General features: G+C 44.3%; 1 protein-coding gene and 1 long non-coding RNA gene across 10 annotated transcripts in view; one reads left to right on the top strand and one right to left on the bottom strand.

Moving 5' to 3' along the window:
• The window catches only part of Cdyl (chromodomain Y like), a 204267-nt gene that overhangs the window by 58526 nt on the left and 126461 nt on the right, over nt 1-19280 (bottom strand). The window contains exons 1-2 of one of the 7 annotated variants that reach the window (XM_031358730.1): nt 3344-3378; nt 839-848 (exon numbers count right to left, since the gene is read on the bottom strand). The exons of 5 other annotated variants lie outside the window; for them this stretch is intronic. In XM_031358730.1, the coding sequence (XP_031214590.1) occupies nt 839-848; nt 3344-3363 (30 nt within the window). In that variant the 5' untranslated portion in view covers nt 3364-3378. Of the gene's footprint in view, nt 1-838; nt 849-3343; nt 3385-19280 lie in introns of those variants that run through there. One more of the 7 variants, XM_031358732.1, reaches the window with a different exon arrangement.
• Nucleotides 3466-19280, top strand: part of LOC116081953 — a 29885-nt gene continuing 14070 nt past the window's right edge. For 2 of the 3 annotated variants that reach the window (XR_004115114.1, XR_004115113.1), the window contains exons 1-3: nt 5238-6051; nt 6782-6873; nt 16404-16642. This is a non-coding gene — a long non-coding RNA (uncharacterized LOC116081953). Of the gene's footprint in view, nt 3540-5237; nt 6052-6781; nt 6874-16403; nt 16643-19280 lie in introns of those variants that run through there. The other variant, XR_004115115.1, reaches the window with a different exon arrangement.

Genomic DNA, 19280 nt, shown 5'->3' with positions numbered 1-19280 from the left:
AAATTTCATGGCAGCTGTAGTGTTAAAGTGTGCAAGGGAAAGAGGTTACGTCTTAAAGGAAAACTATGTTTAACACTGTTTTGCTCCCCTAAGTCTATTTCTACCCCAAAAGCATGCACTCAACCAGGACACCCTCTTTTCCTCATCTCCACGTCCCGAAAGCTGAGGTTTCTTTCTCTCTCCCTTTTCTCCTCTGGGCCCCCAGGACCCTGGCCCTTTGCCAAGGGCGGTGCAGTATAGGAAGCAGCCTCAGCAGTTAACTGACACAATGTGAGCTTCTCAATTGATCAGGGCTGGACTGTTTAGAGATGTACTGAGCCAGTTGGTACTACTGCTAAAGAACAGATATTTTAAGCTTCATGGTCACATGATCTCCCAACCACTCAACTTTTCTCAGAGACAAGGAAGCAGAATCAACAAAAATCAGTGACACCTAAAAAAGTTAAAATGTAGAAGCTTCTGTTTTCTGTGCTATAAAATAAAAATTTTCATTTATTACATTATTTAAAATATAAAGCCCGTTATTTGAGTCCACCATAGCCTGTAGTTGCTATCCAATCGGACAGTCAGCAGAGACTTGCAACTCAATCTTGTGATGGATTCAGAATGTAGGCTGACAACACCACCAGTGACAAGAGACAATAAACCTGGCGCTGGAGAGGAGGAGTTCCAGGAGACTCAAGACTGCATGAGATACCAAATACGAACTTCACACAACTGGGCACATGTGTGTTCCTGCCCTACCTGGAGGGCACTGTCTCCTTTGACACAGGAAACCACTGTGGGTAGACTATGGATTGGAGTAGCTAATGTTAACCTGCAAACAGATATCACTTACATTAAACAAACTGTCGAAATAGTAAACCTAAAATTATCTTCTGAGTCCTTTCACAGTGGCCAAGGAGAAAATGGTCACAGATGCGCATTAAAACTCATGTCTTAGACCCTTCCTGAGCGTCTACGCCCCCGATAGCTTTTCCCAAAACCTCTTAGGAAGTGCCTTTCTCACAATATGTACAGAGGCCGCACCCCAGTGACAGAGTCAATGCCCAGAATTTCACACAAACTAATGCCCTGTGGAAGGAGCTAACGTGCAGACCCTTAGAAAAGCTATGACTTTTTAAAAGCTACAATTCAACAAAGGAAGAAGGCATGAAAATCTCACCCAAATCCCCATCTTTAATAATGTTACCCACAGTCACAATGGAATGAAAATTTAAACTTAAAATGCAGCCCCTATGATCTTAGTTGTTACTGGAGTTAAGATTTTCTTCTAAAACTTAATCTAAAAGCTAAAATGTAGGACAAGCAAAACCCAACCTTCTGTAATATTACAGACCCCTGCTGATGGCTTGCAAAACTATGAAGTTAATCTCCAAGAAGCAGCTGAACACCCAAGATATCTTATTTGGACCATAGTCTGGGGTCCCCAGATCCAGTAATGTGCACCAAGGTGCCCAGGGCTGCAGAACAGAATGAAACATAGGGCAGATGCAAAGCAAAGGAGACCTAACTCCACTACCAGTGCAGTTTAAGGATATCTAGAACAAGAAGGGCTGTTGCTAGTTGGAAAGCCTGGACAGCAGACATCTGGTACATCAGATCACTGTCCACACGGTCCCTGGGGAAGCACGTTTGCTCAGGAGTATGAGGAGACTCCCTGGATCAGTACGAAGCCACAGCAATGCCAGGTGGAGAAAATAATGTAAAACCCTACTTACAGAAAAAGAATTTTGATAACTGTAAGGTGCAGGAGATGAAGACATACCAGCCACTGGAAGCGTTGTCACAACTGCTGAGAACAAGAAAAATTGCCTCAAGTTTTAAGGATGGTTTTAGATAACGGTCTGACACACTTTCTGGCTTCATGAGGGCATGAAAGCAATATAGACTCCATAGAAACCGTACTTCTAACTTTGGCATCCTGACCTTCGAGGCTAGTGAGAACACAGCTGGGTCCTGCTGTGCTGCACAGCTGCAGTGCCTGTCACCAGAGGAAACAGCTGACTCTCTATGGGGTGCTGAGCTGCTAAGCTGCGATGCTCCTATGGTACTGTGTGAAAGGCTTTACAAAAAGAAAAAAAATAACAACAACAACAAAAACCACTTTCAACTTCTAACAGGTTTACTGGGAGGTAATCCCATCCTAAGTTGAGCATCTGTATTACAAAAATAGAGCATTCCAGAGCCAGAAATGAGGAAGAATTTAGACACAACTATCTGAAGACACTATAAAGAAACCCCAAGAGAAAGGAGAGGGGGACAGATTCTTAGAACAGGGAAGCAGCCCACACTGGTGTTTGCTTTGCAGAGGATGGGCTTTAGCTGGCAGGACCCAAGGCAGAGAGCACAGTCAGAAGGCAAAGCCTAAGTTGAAAATAAAGTAGGAATCTAGGTGGGTAGCAGAAAGGACATGTCACAGAAGCATGAGGACCAAAACCAAACCAACCTACAGATCCCTTCAAGCCCCAGGCACATTTCTGAGTAACAATGTGTCTGAGGGCCCTGGAAACTCAGCACGCCTATAGCTTATTACAGAAGAGGGACACTGTGGAAATCAGCAGAATAAAGGTACATGGGTGACATCTCTATGGGACTGGGCAGCCGTAAATTTGTAAAGCTCCCTCCCTGCCATACAGGACTTATACCTGCCTAACCATGAAACAAAGAGCTGCTGTCTCAGGTGCTGGATATGCAAATGCCTCAAAAAGCAGAAGAGCTTCCCTCTGGGGTAGGGAAGGGGCTCTGTAGACATCACTCCAAAGCAGCAAAGGAGTCTCTGTGAATAAACAGGATGTGAATTCCCTGATGAGAAGGAGCAAAAGATCAAGGGATTCCTCCAGCTAGCCCAATAAACAGGAGGCTCTACTCCAGGGTTGCCAGGCAGTGCTGGGCTTGGGCCCAGGGGCAGGTGGAGAGAGCAGAGAAGATCAGAGGTTACACCTCAGTAGTGCTTCAGACATTTTGTTCTGGGAGAGGAAATCTGTAAGACCTCCAGATAATACTTGGCTAGCTACATAGTGTGGGGAAGGTCCCACCTAAAGGTGCCCCGAAAAACAAGAGCAAGAGGCTAAGTCAGAAGACACCTTGGTCAGTAGAAAGAATGAACTAGGGGGGTGAAAATTGACTAAGCCCTATGGGTTAGGTATAAATGTTAAGTACAATTAGTATCAGAAACCACCCCTGCCTAGATTTAATGGGATCAGACTGGTGAGCAATTTACACACCAGGTACTGCCAAAAGCAATGAGGTAGACAACAAGCTTTTAGTATATAATAGTATAGAATGAGCTAAGTGTAACTCCAAATAAAAACAACAGCTTAGCAGAAACACTGTCACTGACCCACCAGCCTCTAGGGCCATTCCGTCCCCACTTCCCATCGTACTGGAAGAGCACTGGGATTGTGGGCATGTTCTAAGAATTCAGATTTTTGTGAGGCCATGAGTTTGAATGCGCAGAACTCACAGAAATCGGAATTCTTAGCTGACTTCTCACCGAGAATAATGGACACAGAAAAGAAGTGTACAACATATTTAAGGTGCTGTTTGTAAACTGTCAGTCTTTCAGGCAGTGAACACATCTTTTGCCTATTTGATACCCTCATCAGATCCTGTCTGATGTTGGTGATGTCATTTTTCCTGTTGTGTTTTGTTGTTGTTTGGGGTATGGGGTCATTGTGGGCTTCATGCGTTATATTGCTGTATTTATGGGCACAGACACTTGTAACATACCATTCTTCTGTATGCTATAGACTCAATAATACAATTCTACATAAAAGTCTATACACTTACTGTAATGCGTCCAGAACTATAAAGTGCTATAATAGGTAGCAAAAGAGACAGGGGAAAGGCTAGCATCGGGAAAAGAGGAAGAATGAATTAGCACAGAACTTCACAAACTGCTCAGTAGGAGCTCAGTAGGATATCACAATGGCTACCTTTCCCACTGTCAGTCAGAATGCTGCCTCTCAGCTGTGGGCTGCCTGAATGCACATCCATCATTTTCAACAACGCACCACTTTGCTGCGGTCTGTTGATAGAGGAGGCTGTAGGTCTCTTCCAAAGGCCTCTGTGGAACTATCTTTACTCTCTGTTCAAAACAACAGTCTGTACTTTGTGTTGTGAACATAAGACTGTGCTAAATATTTCCTGATAAAGACAGATTATGTTGGTAGTGGGTGTTTTCTCTATAAGAAATACCGACGAACTTCTTCAGACTACAAGAATCCAAATGGAAATGTGAATCCACACGAAAAACATGTCTCTTAATTATGTCTGGCAGGCCGCATAAAGATGTCAAATAGTATTGAAATAGGATTCATTCACTGAGCTGACAAGTCGTTTTTCTTGGTACATTAACATAAATGTAACTGCCTGCTTTAGTGTGTGCAAGATCCTGTTGTGGCCCGAGTGAGAAAATACAGAACACTCTGTCATCCATAAAACCCTGGCCAGAGAGTCAAGGTTAACAGAGCATTTTCCAGTGCCAAGATAACTTCAAAAAGAGTTCCGGATGAACATCCTGCCATTTTGCCTGTAGCTCACACAGGGTAAGGGCCCATAAAGAACATACTCACAGCTACATCAATGATCCCCCCTGAGCCGATCCAATAATCAGCGGCATTTCGTTTTGGAGAGATTCCCACTATCTCAGAGATATGAAGGCCAAGTGATCTGATAATTTCTCTCTCTGTGTACTTGAGGCTCTACTTCAACCTTAAGATGCAAGTTACCACATTTTGGGGAGAGAGAAGGCTTGGTCTTCACACAAGAAGAAATACAGTCCCAACTGTGCACACTGGCTCTGGGAAACACCGTGTCACTGAGACCCAGGCTGACTGCCTCCAACAGTGCTTCTGCACAGGTTATATTTAAGATGAATGGTTCAGTCCAATTATGAAAGCTCGCCCCTTTTCTGGAGGGCCTGTGTAAAAACAGTCAGTCCACTTCTCTTGCTGCCCGCCCTACTAGCCAGGTGGCACCATCCTTCCTCTGCGGTGACTAAGTCAGCTCTGTGTAGTGGGGAAGAGTGGAGCCAGCCGATCCTCTGCTCTTGCAGTCTTTTCAGGACTGAGGCCTAGAGCAGCTTGATTACATCTCACCTGGGACTGCTATATGTGACCCCGCAACAATTCTGTAGGCTGAAAGAAGGGTGATTTGTGGTTTTCTAAGCAACAGAACAAAAGCTAGCCAACCATAGAGACTAGATACACAGACACCAAGAGTCCGAGAAGAGAACTGTGAGAACTCTGGCCTTCCACCCAGAGCAGCAATGCCATGTTCCGTTTGTATTTGCTGCCTATGAAGCTGCAGCGAAGCAGCTAGGGGACATCACAGTTTGCAGCTTACCTGAACCATCAGCACCCCAGGTCAGGGCACTGTGGAGAACTCTGTAGATTGAGTGTAACGTCCCCCACCCCATCCCCGGAGTGAGAGTAACAGACAGACCAACAGCTCTGCTTAGGTGAAGAAGAGAGCATTCTGCCATTTTGTCACAAAAAGCCAGGATATTACTAGAGCCAGTCACCAAGCTCTTCCGTTTGGTACTTCCATTGAGCTTTTGGGGCTTCTCTACACACTTTCCATCTGAGTCATTTATTCCAAAGTGGCTACTCCAAGGAGGGAAGACCAGGTCAGAGGGTCACAAGACCTGGTAGACTCGTGGGGGAAGAGACAGGGATAGCAAAGAGATAGGTAAGCCGAGTCCTAACAGTTATCCTTCTAAAGGAGTACAGGGATACCAGCCACGGTGAGCGAAACCTAAGGGAATTAGCTAGAAAGACACCCATCTGTGCAGCCATACACTGATTCTATAAAGGCATCCATAGCCCCCTTGATCAAGTTCTCTTGGCAAATAGTAGTGGGAGACCAGGGAAGAAAGCTTAGTTGGCAGAGTGCTTGCAAGTGCACAGGAAGCCTGGGATTTGATCCTCAGCCACCAGGAGAAAGAGGCAAGAGTCAGACCCTCAACTGAATCCTCAGCTACATACTTTGTTCCTTCAGCGCCAGCCTGTGCTACAGGAGGGAGACCTGTCACCACAAAATAAAAAGGTATCAGAATACTGGACATCTATTTGCTAAATAAAATAAAATAAAATAAAATGGAACCATAATCCTCATTATCATGTTAATTCAAAACATATTATAGGCCAGGAATAAAATCTAAAACCATGAAGCTTTTGGACCAAACACGAAGATGCCAGTCATCCTTATGGTTTGTGAGGAAACAAAAGTCTCTAGAGTCACAAAGAAGCGCAGTCATGAAAGCAAGAGAATGATAAAACAAGACTTCACCAAAATCTCTGCAAGCCACAGGGTGGGTGGGGAACGGGACAGGCACAGCCGCTCAGCACCAACCAGGGTCTGTCTGTTGGGGCTGCTTACATTATTTACAAACAGCACAAGGTTACTGCTCAGTCAGGGTACCTACCAGCAGACTGGAGTGCCCAAAGGGGGCCAATCCCCTCAGATGGCAATATTTGTGTGATCCCACACAGTAGGAGGTACCAGCGAACTTGCAAGGGCAGGCCGGCCCAGCAGGGATTATGTTTCACTATTTGAAATGGGGGATGGGGAATAGAACCCTAATACAAATGAGACAAAGTTAGTCCTGTCTTCATAAAGAAATCTGTAAAGACGCCTCGTGATAGATGCTCCTCCCTCATCAGCATCTCCCTAAGATCCAAGTATATGCGGCTCCGGGTTTCACTGTCCCCAACATTGTCTCCTATACTCAAAAGTCAAGCTTGGCTTAACAACTGTGCTGCTTAATGTTTTACAGGCTTGGTCTCCTAAGCGCGAGGTAATTGAGAGTAACACCCGGAGGAGACACTGGGAACTCCAGCCCATATGTCTCTCTGCTTCTAAGATGTGGTGAGTTAAGCAGCTTCTTCCACTCCCCGAGTGGAAGTGGTGTGCTGATGGCTGCCTCGCCAAAGGCAACAGAGCCAAGCAACAACCTTGGGCTGAAAAAACTGAAACCCTTAGCCCAAATAATTTTTTTTTTTAAATAAATTGACTCACGTTGAGTGTTTGTTAGAGCAAAGGACTGCTACCGATTCAGGTGACAAAAACAACCAAACTTTGTATGTTGGGCAGTGATATGCTACACAGTAGAACCGGTATGAACAAAGAAGCTGGACAAAGTTTGTGTGTGGCGGAGGCAATGAAAGGGACACAGTGAATTTCATGGATGACAACGGTCCTGGTGTCTAGCAAACAGTAGTTAGACAAGTGCACACATCTGTTAAGATTCTGTTCACCTGAGATATATGCATCTTCTACTCTACCTCACACAGCCTACATAACAGAAGACTATCTATATGGTTCTTGGCATGAAAAGAGTCTCTGGCCAACAGAGTGGCCATGGGTGTGCAGTATCTATGGGTGTGCAGCAGCTCAGAGCTACCCAGCATAGCTTCCTATGAAGAAGACAGCATAACAGTTCCCAAGGCCTAAGGTGAAGCACACAGCCATTTCCAAAGCCAACACTGAACATGTGTGCGAGTGCACAAAACAGAGCCATCACAAAGTCAGACAGAGATGTTGTGCATAAGAAAATTGATACTGCATAATTTTATCTTCCAAATCATTAAGGCCAGCACTACAAACTGAGTGTGGGACAAATTCTAAGCAACTCATAAAGAAAAACAAAGCACCAGTAAACACCAATGCCATTTTATCTCACCCAAGTGTAAGGCTTACCCGGCTGTGAGGAAGCTCTTTGGAGACCAAGTGTGGATTTTATAGAGCGCTGCAACTTTACAGTGAGCACAGGAGGTTTTAGTGGGAACGCAGCTAAGGAATTCCAAGGAAGAAACTGGAGATACCCACATGTGCTCATGCTCAGACAGGCGGAGAGCAAGTGGGCAGGTGACAGGAAGACTCTGTGGCTGTGCTGCCTGTGGATGCATCCCCTGTCTATGTGCTCATTCAACCATCCTGAACCAGGCTCTTGGAGCACAGCACACTATGCTTCGTGTTACTACCTTCACTATTGAATTCACCCAGTTTATCCTTAAAGCGGGTTGGCAGAAGTAAGGCTGCAGTTTAAGTGTTTTCCAAAGTGTTATGTACTAAGTTAACTTTCAGAACAAAGACAAAGGGGAAAGGCTGTTGCTTAGGTTATTAGCATGGGTAACTTTCTATACACCCTGAATGCTGTATATCACAGTGATGTCGCGATCTATCTCTCCTGTCATGTGGGCACTAGATGCACAGCAGTAAGATGACAGAGCTTACACGAGTGTGTACGAGGCCACTCTGGATATTGTAATTCTCTCTAACTCAGTGAGATCAAAAGTTCTGATATATTATCCACTTGTTATATTATCCACCCATTTTTGAGTCAATCAAACTCAAGCTGTCAGACTCGGCAGCAAATGAGTTTATCTACTGAACCATCTTGCCAGCCCGATTCACTTTTTTTTTTTTTAAAGAGGTTTTCCCAAACCAAAACAAATTAAAAATATTAAGGGAAATGCTGCTGAAAAAGTCAAGGCTAATTAGTCATATTCCCAGGTCTGTCTGTCTATCTGTGTGTGTTCTTTCTTTCCTTTCTCTTCTTTTTTTTTTCTTTCTTTTTCTGAATACATGCAGAATGGCATCTGGTACAAATAAACGTGTATTTGCTGCTTTTATACTCCACAGATTACAAACTGAATCAAATCTTCATATGTGTACTGTATACACAGGGTGAATCAGAACCACTTCACACAATGCCACAACTGCAAACACAACTATGTGTTTTGCAGTTCACTTCACAACTGTATTCCTCTTCAGATGGCTCAGAACAGAAGAGAGCAGTTGCTATTTCTCTCGGGCCACACAAACCAAACATGCTAAATGGAAAGCTTGAAAAAGTCATATAAAGAAATTTCTGTTGTGCATCTGAATGACTGGTACTATGCTGTACAGCCCAGCTTTATTAAATGGAGAGAGACAAAGATGGAACTGTGGAGGGGCTAAAAATAGATAACTAGAAATTCTGAGGCTGGGAATTTTCTGTCTGATTCTATTTTCATAACACCACAGAAAAGTTAAAAACTACAGTTTATCTGAATTTATCTTAAACTTTTAAGCTTTTGCTAAAATACTCACTTTTAAACCTCATGTTACACGAGCAGAACACTTCTTAGCCCTGTAATGACCTGGGTATAAAGGCTCTGGCCAGGCCCATGTGTTTGAGCATGAGGTTTAGCTGGAGAAGCTGGTGGCTGAGGGGTGGGCTTTTGCACTTCTGCCTATCACCTTCTTTCTGAACTGCAGAGCAGTGAGCAAGCTCCCTTGGCCACAAGAGTAAGTAGCTCCCAGCCCTGCCTCCCTGTGATGACTGACTATGCTCCCTCTGCTGCATCAGGAAACAACTTTGAAACCCTGTCATGACTGTGTTCTCTTTAACTGTGAGACCCAATAAATGTCCTCTTCTAAGTTGCTTTAGCTACATATTTTACAGCAAAAAAAAAAAAGCAAAGAATATAATACAAATCCCAAAGCATGCCAAAACTAAACCAAACACAGAATATATCAGATACAAGATAGGCTCTTCACAGAAGAAACATTTGTACATCTCACCCACTGGGTTTAATTAAAAATGTTCTCAATTATAAGCTGTTACTTTGTTGTTACAAGCCTAGTCTTCTGCTAACAGAGCACATCCATCAGAGGAATAAAACCAATGCCTGTGTGAAATGTAAAAAGGCTGGTCTACAGTCCACAAAACACAACTCAAACCCTAAGTGGACACTAGCATGCACATGTAAGTCTAATGGCAGACAAGGATGTTTAGGAGGCAGGATGACTTGACTCCACTGACAGACAGCGAAAGCATAGATAGCACTCTCCATCATCAGCATCACAAGGCAGACTCCTATCATGATGCCTCTGCAGAGCGAGCTCAAAGGTCTGCTCTCAAAGGTGTGCTCACTGGCAGACACCTCTCTTTACATGTCTGTGTATTCTTCCAGTTAGTTATTGCCCATTTCCACTCTTCTTCCCTAAGTAAAGTCAGTTTTTACGAATACACATTCCTCGATTTATCCTTGACAGTACAAAGGACTTACCACCTTACTCTCCCCCACACCTGAAGCCTCACAGCTCTAATGTGGCCTGGCAATTTTAATCATCCCCTCTTGAAGCCACTTGGTTTTGGAGATGCTACTTCCTTGGTTCTCCACTGCCTGTCAATCCTTGTCTGTAACCCTGACTGAGTCTCCCTTCCTGTTCTCTCTTCTTTAAAACCTGCCTTCAGCTGCTGTCAACATTTTGTTTTGTGTGGTGAGCCAAGCCTCAGCAAGGCGAATGGAGGAAGGAAGCAGGAGGGTAAGCAGCTGGATCTCTACCACACCTCTGCAGAGCTCTGGGGGTGGTACCCAGGGTGGCAGGGGCATTTGACTTTAGGGTATTTTCAAGTTGCAGTAGGTTAGTCAAAAGCATAGCTCTACTGTGAGCTAAGAACCATCTGAAGAACAGATTTTGCTTTAAAACACATCCAAAACAACAAATTAAACTACTAAGAAAAGCTGAGATCACAGATGAAATACAAATGGCAAAACATTTAACTGTTAGCATGAGGCGACATGGTGGGTTTAAGGAGTCCATTTACTGTTCTTTTGTGGTAGAGATTTTGTACCGGTTCGAAAACGGAAGAGAAATTAATGTAGATGTAGAATTTGGGTGATTCATTCTTCTGAATGGGGAGGGGACACCAGTGAGCTCTGTGGGTCTGGAATGTTAGTGTGCAAGTGGGGGTCTTGTCCGTGAACTGGCTCCATGTCCTTAATGTGCTCCTTCATCTTGAATCACTCTGGGCAATCATTTATATTACACACACTGCAATGTCCACCTAGATGAAGACAGACATGATCTCCTTTTCATTCCCAATGTTTAGCTCAATCCTCTCATCCTTCTTTTTAAAAGGCCAAGTTTTAGATCTGCATCCTCAATGGAATTTGTGCTTTTATTTTCTGTTCTTGTTTTTTCCTGATGTTCTTCCTGTAATCTGTAATTCAAACACAATGCTAACAATGATTTGGTTTTAGGTAGTCTATTAATTCCCTTGTGATTTCCTCAAAGGCTCACAAGATAATGAGTTTAAATTTCCAGAATGTTTAATTAAATATGGTTTCTAATCTAGGAACTTACAATCAGAGAACATATTATGAATTTTAGCCTTTCTTGGTGTTTGCTGCTTTATGGCTTGGTACAAGGACAAATTAAGAATGCATTTGTCAGGCATGGTGCCACATAATTTTAATTTCAGCACTTAGGAAGAAAAGGTAAGTGTTTCTCTGTTGAGTTCAAGGCCAGCCACTGCTAAATAGTGAGACCCCCATCTGGAGGAGAGGGGGAAGTGGGGGGGGGGGACAGGAAGGAGGGTGGGGAGGAGACAGGGGAAGGGAAGAAAGGTGTGGAGGGGCATCTTTTCTGCTTCAACAATTCTATTTTATGTATCTGATAATCTAGCACTTAATTATTGTGATTAAGTTATCTGTGTCTATTTTGATGATTTCATTCTATTTATTCTTGTTTTATGTATTTCTTTTTCCCTTTTCTTGAGTTAGTATGCCTTTAAGTGGCAGCCCTTAAATCTTCTAATATGCTATGACAGCTGAGTGACAGTTAATTCCAACTGCCAAGCTGATTAGACTGACAGTCATCTAGGAAGTGGGCCTCTAGGTATGCCCATGGCTTTTTATCTTGATTAGATTCACTGAGGTGGGAAGACCTGCCCACAGTGGGTGGCTCCATTCCCTGGACGAGGAACTGAAAGTGAACTGGGCACAAGCATTCACTGCTCTTTGCTTCTTGATTATTAATGCAATGTGAACACCTGCTTCCAGCTCCCATTGCCTTGACACCCCTTTGCCAGGATGGATGGACTGCACCCAGTTGCTTTTGTGAGGGTATTTGTAAACAGAAACATAAAAATAACAAGGAATATGTCTGTCTGTTAATTATATCTAAACATACTTCCCCCATCAAAATAACAGGACAGGAAATAACTTTTTAAATTTTTTATTTTTTGATTTTCTGAGACAGGGTTTCTCTGTGTAGTCCTGGCTGGCCTTGAACTCAGACATCCGCCTGCCTCTGCCTCCCAAGTGCTGGGACTAAAGGCATGTGCCACCACTGCCCGGCTAACATTATTCTTATGAGTCTTCCCAATGTTACAAAACTTACTTACAGACCTGCACAAGCTCGAGAATAAATGCCATCACTTTAGCTATTTAAGAGGAAATGGCTTTGGAGTTACAAACTAAAGATGAACAAATTAAAGAGCTATCCTGATAGCTCACACTGTTATCTACAACAGGTTTTTATATTTATTAAAACAACCTGCCCCAAAGTTAGAAGTGTGAGGTATTTGTTTCCTTGTTAGATCATGTGTTATAATAATGAATTATTTCACAGGGTAGCTGTAAATAATACTGTTTCACATAATACTAACAGTGAGTTCCTTTTATAAAAATAAAAGTTGGTGCAGTCAGTTGTTACCAGCTGGAATCTCGTTCATTAAAGCACATTTAATAGTTCTTAAAGCAGATTTAATAGTCTCAAACTAGAGAGTAAGCTCATCTTACCTCCTTGACAAACACAAAACAGCAGAACCTATTTATACATATCTCTCAGAGCTTAGACTTTCAAGCTGTATGCCAGGCTGAGGCCTTCTTAGTTTGCATCCTGGTGAGTTTTGTGTGCCCACACGAGCTGTAAGGCCTGTGTCCACAAAGGCATCCACAGCAACTCAAGAAGGAACGGATAGTCTTGATAGCTATCTTGTTACTGGGTTCTAGAGAGTGGAGTTAGAATCTCTATGTCACGGCCAGGGCTAAGCATGCACTTGGACAGGCAGCCATGACTTAATAAGGAATGCATATTTTGTGTTAGAACCCAATTTTTAGGGATGTTGCTCATAGATCTTTACAGCCAGAACCAAACCCTTGCAATCAAGGTGTTCCAGGTACAATGAGTAAAATACCACAAAGACAATTAAGTTTGTAGTCAGCTTCATTAAAGGCATGGGCGAGGGTGAGGGCACCCATAAGCCAGTCTCTAATTCACTCCTCTAAAGAGGGACCGCATAAAGGCAGCATACCTTCACACTGTTGACTCGGTGGCGGCTTTGATATGGAAACAGATTCTCAGACATCATGTGATACATTTGGGAAGGGGGTGGAGGTTGGCAATCTCCTAAGAAGCCCAGACTGGCTTGGAACTCTCCATCCTCTGGCCTTAGCTTCCCAAGTATAACAATCACATAGGTCTCTGCCACCACGCCTGACTCGTCGTCGTCTTCAAGTCCTGTTCTCCCCTACCTCCATGGAGAAAGGCTGTTCACAAGATCTGACAGAAGCACAGCTCAAAGCTGGCAATGGCCGGGGCAGCAGCTCCTCCAGCCTGGCTATTTTCATGATAGCCCTATCTACAGCCCACTGTAAGCTGTACTTTCAGGCCTAAGTGGCTATCCTAGAGGGTTAATCTAGGTGTCACCAAATGAACCATAAACACACACAACTAGAAAAGGCACGTTTTGTTCTTAGTACTACGCTCTTCACAGACACTCTGACTGTGCTACACACAGCGGCAGCTTCACAAGTGACATAAATGGTCTCTGATTAATAAATATCGATTTCCATATTGTTCTTACTGATATGAAGCTCCTACTGGGAGAGTTATCACCCAAATGTTAACTCCTGTTGTCATACCACCAGTCACTAACAGACTGGGCTGGTGGGCGGATGGCGTGAGGAGGCCGAGGCTAGAAAGCAAAACTTTAAGTGTACACGTGTGGAATGCACTGATTAAATCACAGTTCAAAAGCTTTGAAAGTGTAAGCTTGATCTTGTGACACTGTGTCCACAAATCAAACCTCAGCCCAACTACATGGGGTGCAGCAGAGGAGTGCTACACACAGGTACTCCTTGATTCACAACACCGAGACTGCCTCAAGTGTCCCATACATAGAAACTGTAATGCAAACATAATTATCTAATGCCAAAGACATGATAAAGATGTTCTTTTTTTTAAATGGCTGCAGGAAAAGTAGCCACCTTTGACCAAGACTTGAAAATGTGTAGTAAAGTTCCAGGGACCAACCCAGGGTCTGCTAGAGGAAAGCTGCCATTTCCCCATCTGTAAAGCAAGGGTAACCAGCTCAAAGCTGAAGAAGTGATTGAAAACACCTTCATCAAGCAACGTACCCAGGCACGGGTGATATGCTAAAGCCGGTAGGAATTGAGTGTAGTAACTATACTAGGAAAAAAGATCAAGGAAACACAGCCCAGACAGGAGCTCCTTTTGAATTAAAATCCTTGCCTGTTGTAATCACTGCAAACTTCATGGACTAGAAACTAATCCAGAAAGCTTCCTAGGCTTCAAACCAACAGAAAAACCATACAGTGAACAAAAACAATTCAGTGAGCAATGTGCACAAGTCTGATTCCAGCACTAAATGAATCAGTCATGAGCAGGCCCGGAACGAACAAAGGGCACAGCAGGTACCTGACATTTAACACAGTTGATTAACATTTTCAAGAGCTTATTTGGCAATTGCTGGTTTGAGTTCTTTATGTATTAACTCATTTAATTCCTGCAAAACCCTAGGTGACAGATCTTAATCTGTCTTTCCCTTTCTACAGAGGAGAAAGTCAGAAACAAGGTGAAAGCCTTTGTCAGAGGATAGCCATGAGAAGAGCTTTGAACCTAGGACTTGAACCTCCAAAGTCTAATATAAAAGTCCACTCTTTTGTATGCTAACAGCCCTCAATTACAATATATACGAAGATATGACAAACTATGCCATAAGCTTGAATTGGAAAACCAAAGCCAAAGGAGGGTAACAAGAAAAATACATGATAAGGTTGGTGGAGTAGGAGGGCCAGGCATTGCCTTTTCATACCTGCAAGGCTCTGACAGAGCTCCATGGACTCTGGGCTGCTCATCTGTGTAGCCAGGCAACACTGGTACAAGGTGAACATCCTTTTACTAAAATGCTTGGGGACCAGATGTGCTTAAGGCAAACAGTCAGGAGCTTGGCACACAGTATGGCTGCACTTCTGTTAGCTACTACTGCATATAAAGGAGGAGTCATCATGGAAGAGTAAGGATCAGCTCTGCTTACAACTCCACGGAGTCGCCATCTCCTTCCTCCACGTATTTCATATCACAGCCCGATTTTTACTCTTAGGTACAATTGTTTTTCTTAAATACAGAGCAATTTTTACTTGGGGGAGGAAGGATGGGAAGTAAATCCTTACTTAGACAAGAAACATACTTAGAGATAATAGGTAAGAGAAAGTAAGTGTATGAGGCTTCTATGCAGAATCTTCATCTTTAGAAATAAATCCAATTTTGAAGGGCAAGGGAACTATGAGGAAGAGAAGGGCCCGGGGCTAGTGCAATGCATAAGCACAAGTGGCAGGAGATGATCTGTGAGGTGGGAAATCTTAGACTGAATGGCAGAACCGCGTCTCTGAATCAGGCTTCTTCAGCAGAGGGCGCTCTCTCCTAAATGAGGATGAAGTTCAAGGTGAAGAAGCATCCAATATGGGGCAGTTCCCTGCAAAGGCTGGATGAAGGCCTCAGGGACAAGCTTTTCCATGTCAGGACATGTTGAGACAGGGTCTCAAGTAACCCATGAAAGTCTCAAAGTTGCTATTGCAACCAAGACTGGCCTTGAATTACTGAACCTCTACCTCTCAAGTTGGGAAATACTGAGTATGCACTGCCAGGCCCAGCTCTGTAGAACACTTTCAGAAGCAAATAGCAAAGAGACAAACTCTATACTCAGTTCATGATAGAATTTACTGGAAATAAATATATTTATGTGTGTGTGTAAGTGTATGTATACATGGGGTCAGTAAATAGGTAATACTGTGAACACTGGTCACTCCCCACGTGACACTTAGGACATCACAAGGCAACAAAATGTGTTAAGTAACCTACCCTATTTTGAAGGCCTTCAGTTTGCAACAGGAGTTAGTAGGAAAAGGCAGGGTCTTCTTAGACTTCTTTTTGTAGAGCTCTCCCTGAATCTTAGCCCCACCTACAACAGTAAGTGCTTCAGCGGAGCAGCAAGCCCAGCCTCTTTGAAACCAGTGTGGACTGCTGTGCATTGAGAGTTACTAGGTCTTTACAAATACACTTTTCATGGGAGGCTGGGTAATTCTAAGCTACTCTGGGGAGGAAGTATTGAGTGAGTGTGAAATTTCATTTTTTTTTTAAATAGTTCTGGGGCTGCCTGGTGATGGCTGCACATCACATGACTGTTTTCAATGCCACCAGATGACTGTACCCTTGACATCAGTGGCTGTGGTGTGGTTTGTGTGGGTGGCTGCTACCACTCATTTTACACCCCTGCGTTTCTCTCAAAGGTCCTTTTCTGTTCTGTGTCTCTCACACAGCAACTCCCCTGGCTGGTAGGACTGCCAGGTCAACAGGGACAGCCACACATAAGTACTTGGAGCCTCAGTAGCAGATGCTAGCTGAAGGTATCAGACAGAGACAGCACCTTGGCCTCCTGTGTGCTGTAAGCCGGGTCCTGTTGTTGTTTCAGAGCACAGACTCCTTTGTTTCCCTGCTTTCTTCCTCACCTGGATCCACTGCTGGCGTTCTCGGCTCTCATCTCTCTCTTCCGCCCCAGGTATGTTACTCTAGCCACCATTACATCCCCCAGTTGCCTCTGACCTGGTGGGCTCAGGGTACCACAGTTTCCAGTAGTACTTCTGGGGTCCTGACAATGTGTGTGTCAATCACACTGGGCTCTTTATATATCTCTTTGACTATGGCACTATAACCCCAAAACCCAACAGGGCCTGGCCCTTCTTATCCCTGGACATCCCCCTGCTGTCTCAGGCTGGGGCCTTTACACATCCCACTTCCTTTCCTCCACAGTGCAGTCCTTCCTTCACACTACTCCCTCCTTCCCTCTCTTCCTTCAGGCTTTATCCAAAGAACTTTCTCAGGCAGTCCAACACCCCAGAACCTCACCTACTCTGTCACATCAGGTCCCTTCCCTTCCCTTTTCTCTGAACATTTATCGACGACTCACACATCATGTGTCATTACATTTATTGGTTTCTTCCTCACCTGTGTGATGAGCTCACTGCTACATGCTAAAGTGCTTTTGCACACCTGTGCTGAGACTATAATGGTGGTATGCTTGCTAAGCCTGTAAGGGCGAGCCCCCTACCGTACATGAATACTGCAGGTGAGACCTCAGTAGCTTAATGTACCAGAAATTAAATCAAGAGTCTGCCTGACTGCCTGAAGTTGAGCATACAGCCAGATCCAAACCGCCCTTCTAAACCCAAGGACCATGTCTGAACGTCAGAAACCGTGTGTGACCACAATAAAAGCAAGATTCTACAGCCTGGCTCCTTTGCACACAGGATTACCCCAGTCTAATTGCAGGTACAGACCCCTACATGTGCCATTAAGTCATTTAAATTGATGGCCTTTCATAGAAGAACCTGAGTGGAGCATTCTGCACAGTAAGGCTGGTGCTTGTGGATGCTTCATGATGCATGCTAATAGTTCTGTACAGTGGGCTGGGACATTTATAACTCAACTTCAATGTTTAAACTCCGGCTTCCCACCCCTCTTCTTTCTTCTTTTTAAAAGTAAATCCCACAAAGGACTCTTGGCTTAAACAGGTTGAAACCTGCTAATACAAACAAGGGTGTTAAAGAGGACCAATCCTTTTACTTCGAGTCTGAGTCTAACACTGAGTTCTCCCTCGAGACTACAGCAGATGTGTCAGTTCCCACACACCACCATTTAACCTATACTGTTACTCTGCGGAACAGCTCTTTCCTTTCATCCTTAAGCAACTTTGTGTAGACACAGACAGGTCTAGGACTTCAGCACCTAAATAAGCTCATATGTACCTTGCTCACACACCTTGTAAAAGGGCAGCTGATGGAGCCCAGCCATAGCCCTGACTCTCACCAGCCACAGCTGATGGCCAGCAGGGGAGACTAACCCAGCTAACGAAACAGCTCTTTACTCTTCTGTGGTGGCAAGTGGTCCCAAGTGCTGGCCAAGCTGAAATATGTTTGGGGTGCTTTAGGAGCCCTGGACACATCCTTGGGATGGGCAGAACCATGCTCCCATAAACCACCACTGTCTTATCTATGAGGCACACTGCTCCCTGCCCCTGGCAATCTTAACACAGGAGGGTCATGAAATCTTCCATGACTTAGTATTTCCTCACTTGAGAACACTTGCTGAAGCAGAAGATGTAAAACAAAACACTTCTAAAAGGAAGGGGATGGACACATATACAAATACACGGACACTGACACAAACACACTCACATACACATTAGGACACACACAGACACACACAGCTACTAGGTAATCAAAGATCATGTCATTTGACCCACCAAAATGAGCCACTTTAGCCTTCATAGTATGTGTAGGCTTTGGGTATTGGAAGAATCCCAAATTCTAATCCTGACCTGCTAGGAACAAATCCATGACTAAATGTCAAGTTGTGTATTGTCTCATATAAAGAGTTAACTCTGAGAGCTGGCTTTTCAGAAAACTGGGCTGAGGAAGAATGTCCTAAAGATGAGCTCAGCTGCCCTGTAGGATGCTCACTGGCATCAAACTATGAGCTCGAGTAACAAGAACTAGTCTGCCCAAGTGCATCCTGAGGGCTAATAATCCACAGCTGTGTAGGCTGGAAAGAACTGCAGCAAAGCCAGGTCAAGCCTCACATGCACAGTGGACTATATTCCGATACCTGGAACATACACTTCAGCGGGCTCACCAGGATCAGAAATGCTTCCTGCAAAGCCATGCAAAACAACCCCCAGAGATGCTGGACGCCTCGGTGCTTGGAAAAACTAAGATGTGAATAGTCCAAGATCCAAGGCAGAAGAAAGAAGGCATGTAAGGGAAGAGGTGACAAGTAAGCTATTCTGGAATGCTGGCCAGATCGGGGGAGAGGCCTGGGGTATGCTTGAAGACAATCTATCAACAGGGGACTGGCTCCATCCTGAGCACAGAGATGGTAGCTGCTCTCTGTACAAAGAAGGAAAAGATCTTCTGTCACAGGGAAGAAGGGCAAGAGGCAGAGCCCTAATCTACAAGAGGGGCCAGCAGGTCAGCAAGAAGGCGGTGCCACTGGTAAGAGGATTTTGCGCTATCCTTGGTGCTAAACAAGGGATGGAGGGCGGGGCAGGGAGAGACATGATCAGCACTTTGGGAGCTTGGAAGCTCGACTGAACTATTCTCAGTCTGACACTCCCCCCTATAACACACACACACACACAC

This window comes from Mastomys coucha, unplaced genomic scaffold (genome assembly GCF_008632895.1).
Source record: "Mastomys coucha isolate ucsf_1 unplaced genomic scaffold, UCSF_Mcou_1 pScaffold7, whole genome shotgun sequence".
Classification (NCBI taxonomy): Eukaryota; Metazoa; Chordata; class Mammalia; order Rodentia; family Muridae; genus Mastomys; species Mastomys coucha.
Note: the sequence above shows the minus strand (reverse complement) of the source record. Positions and strands in the feature narration are given on the sequence as shown.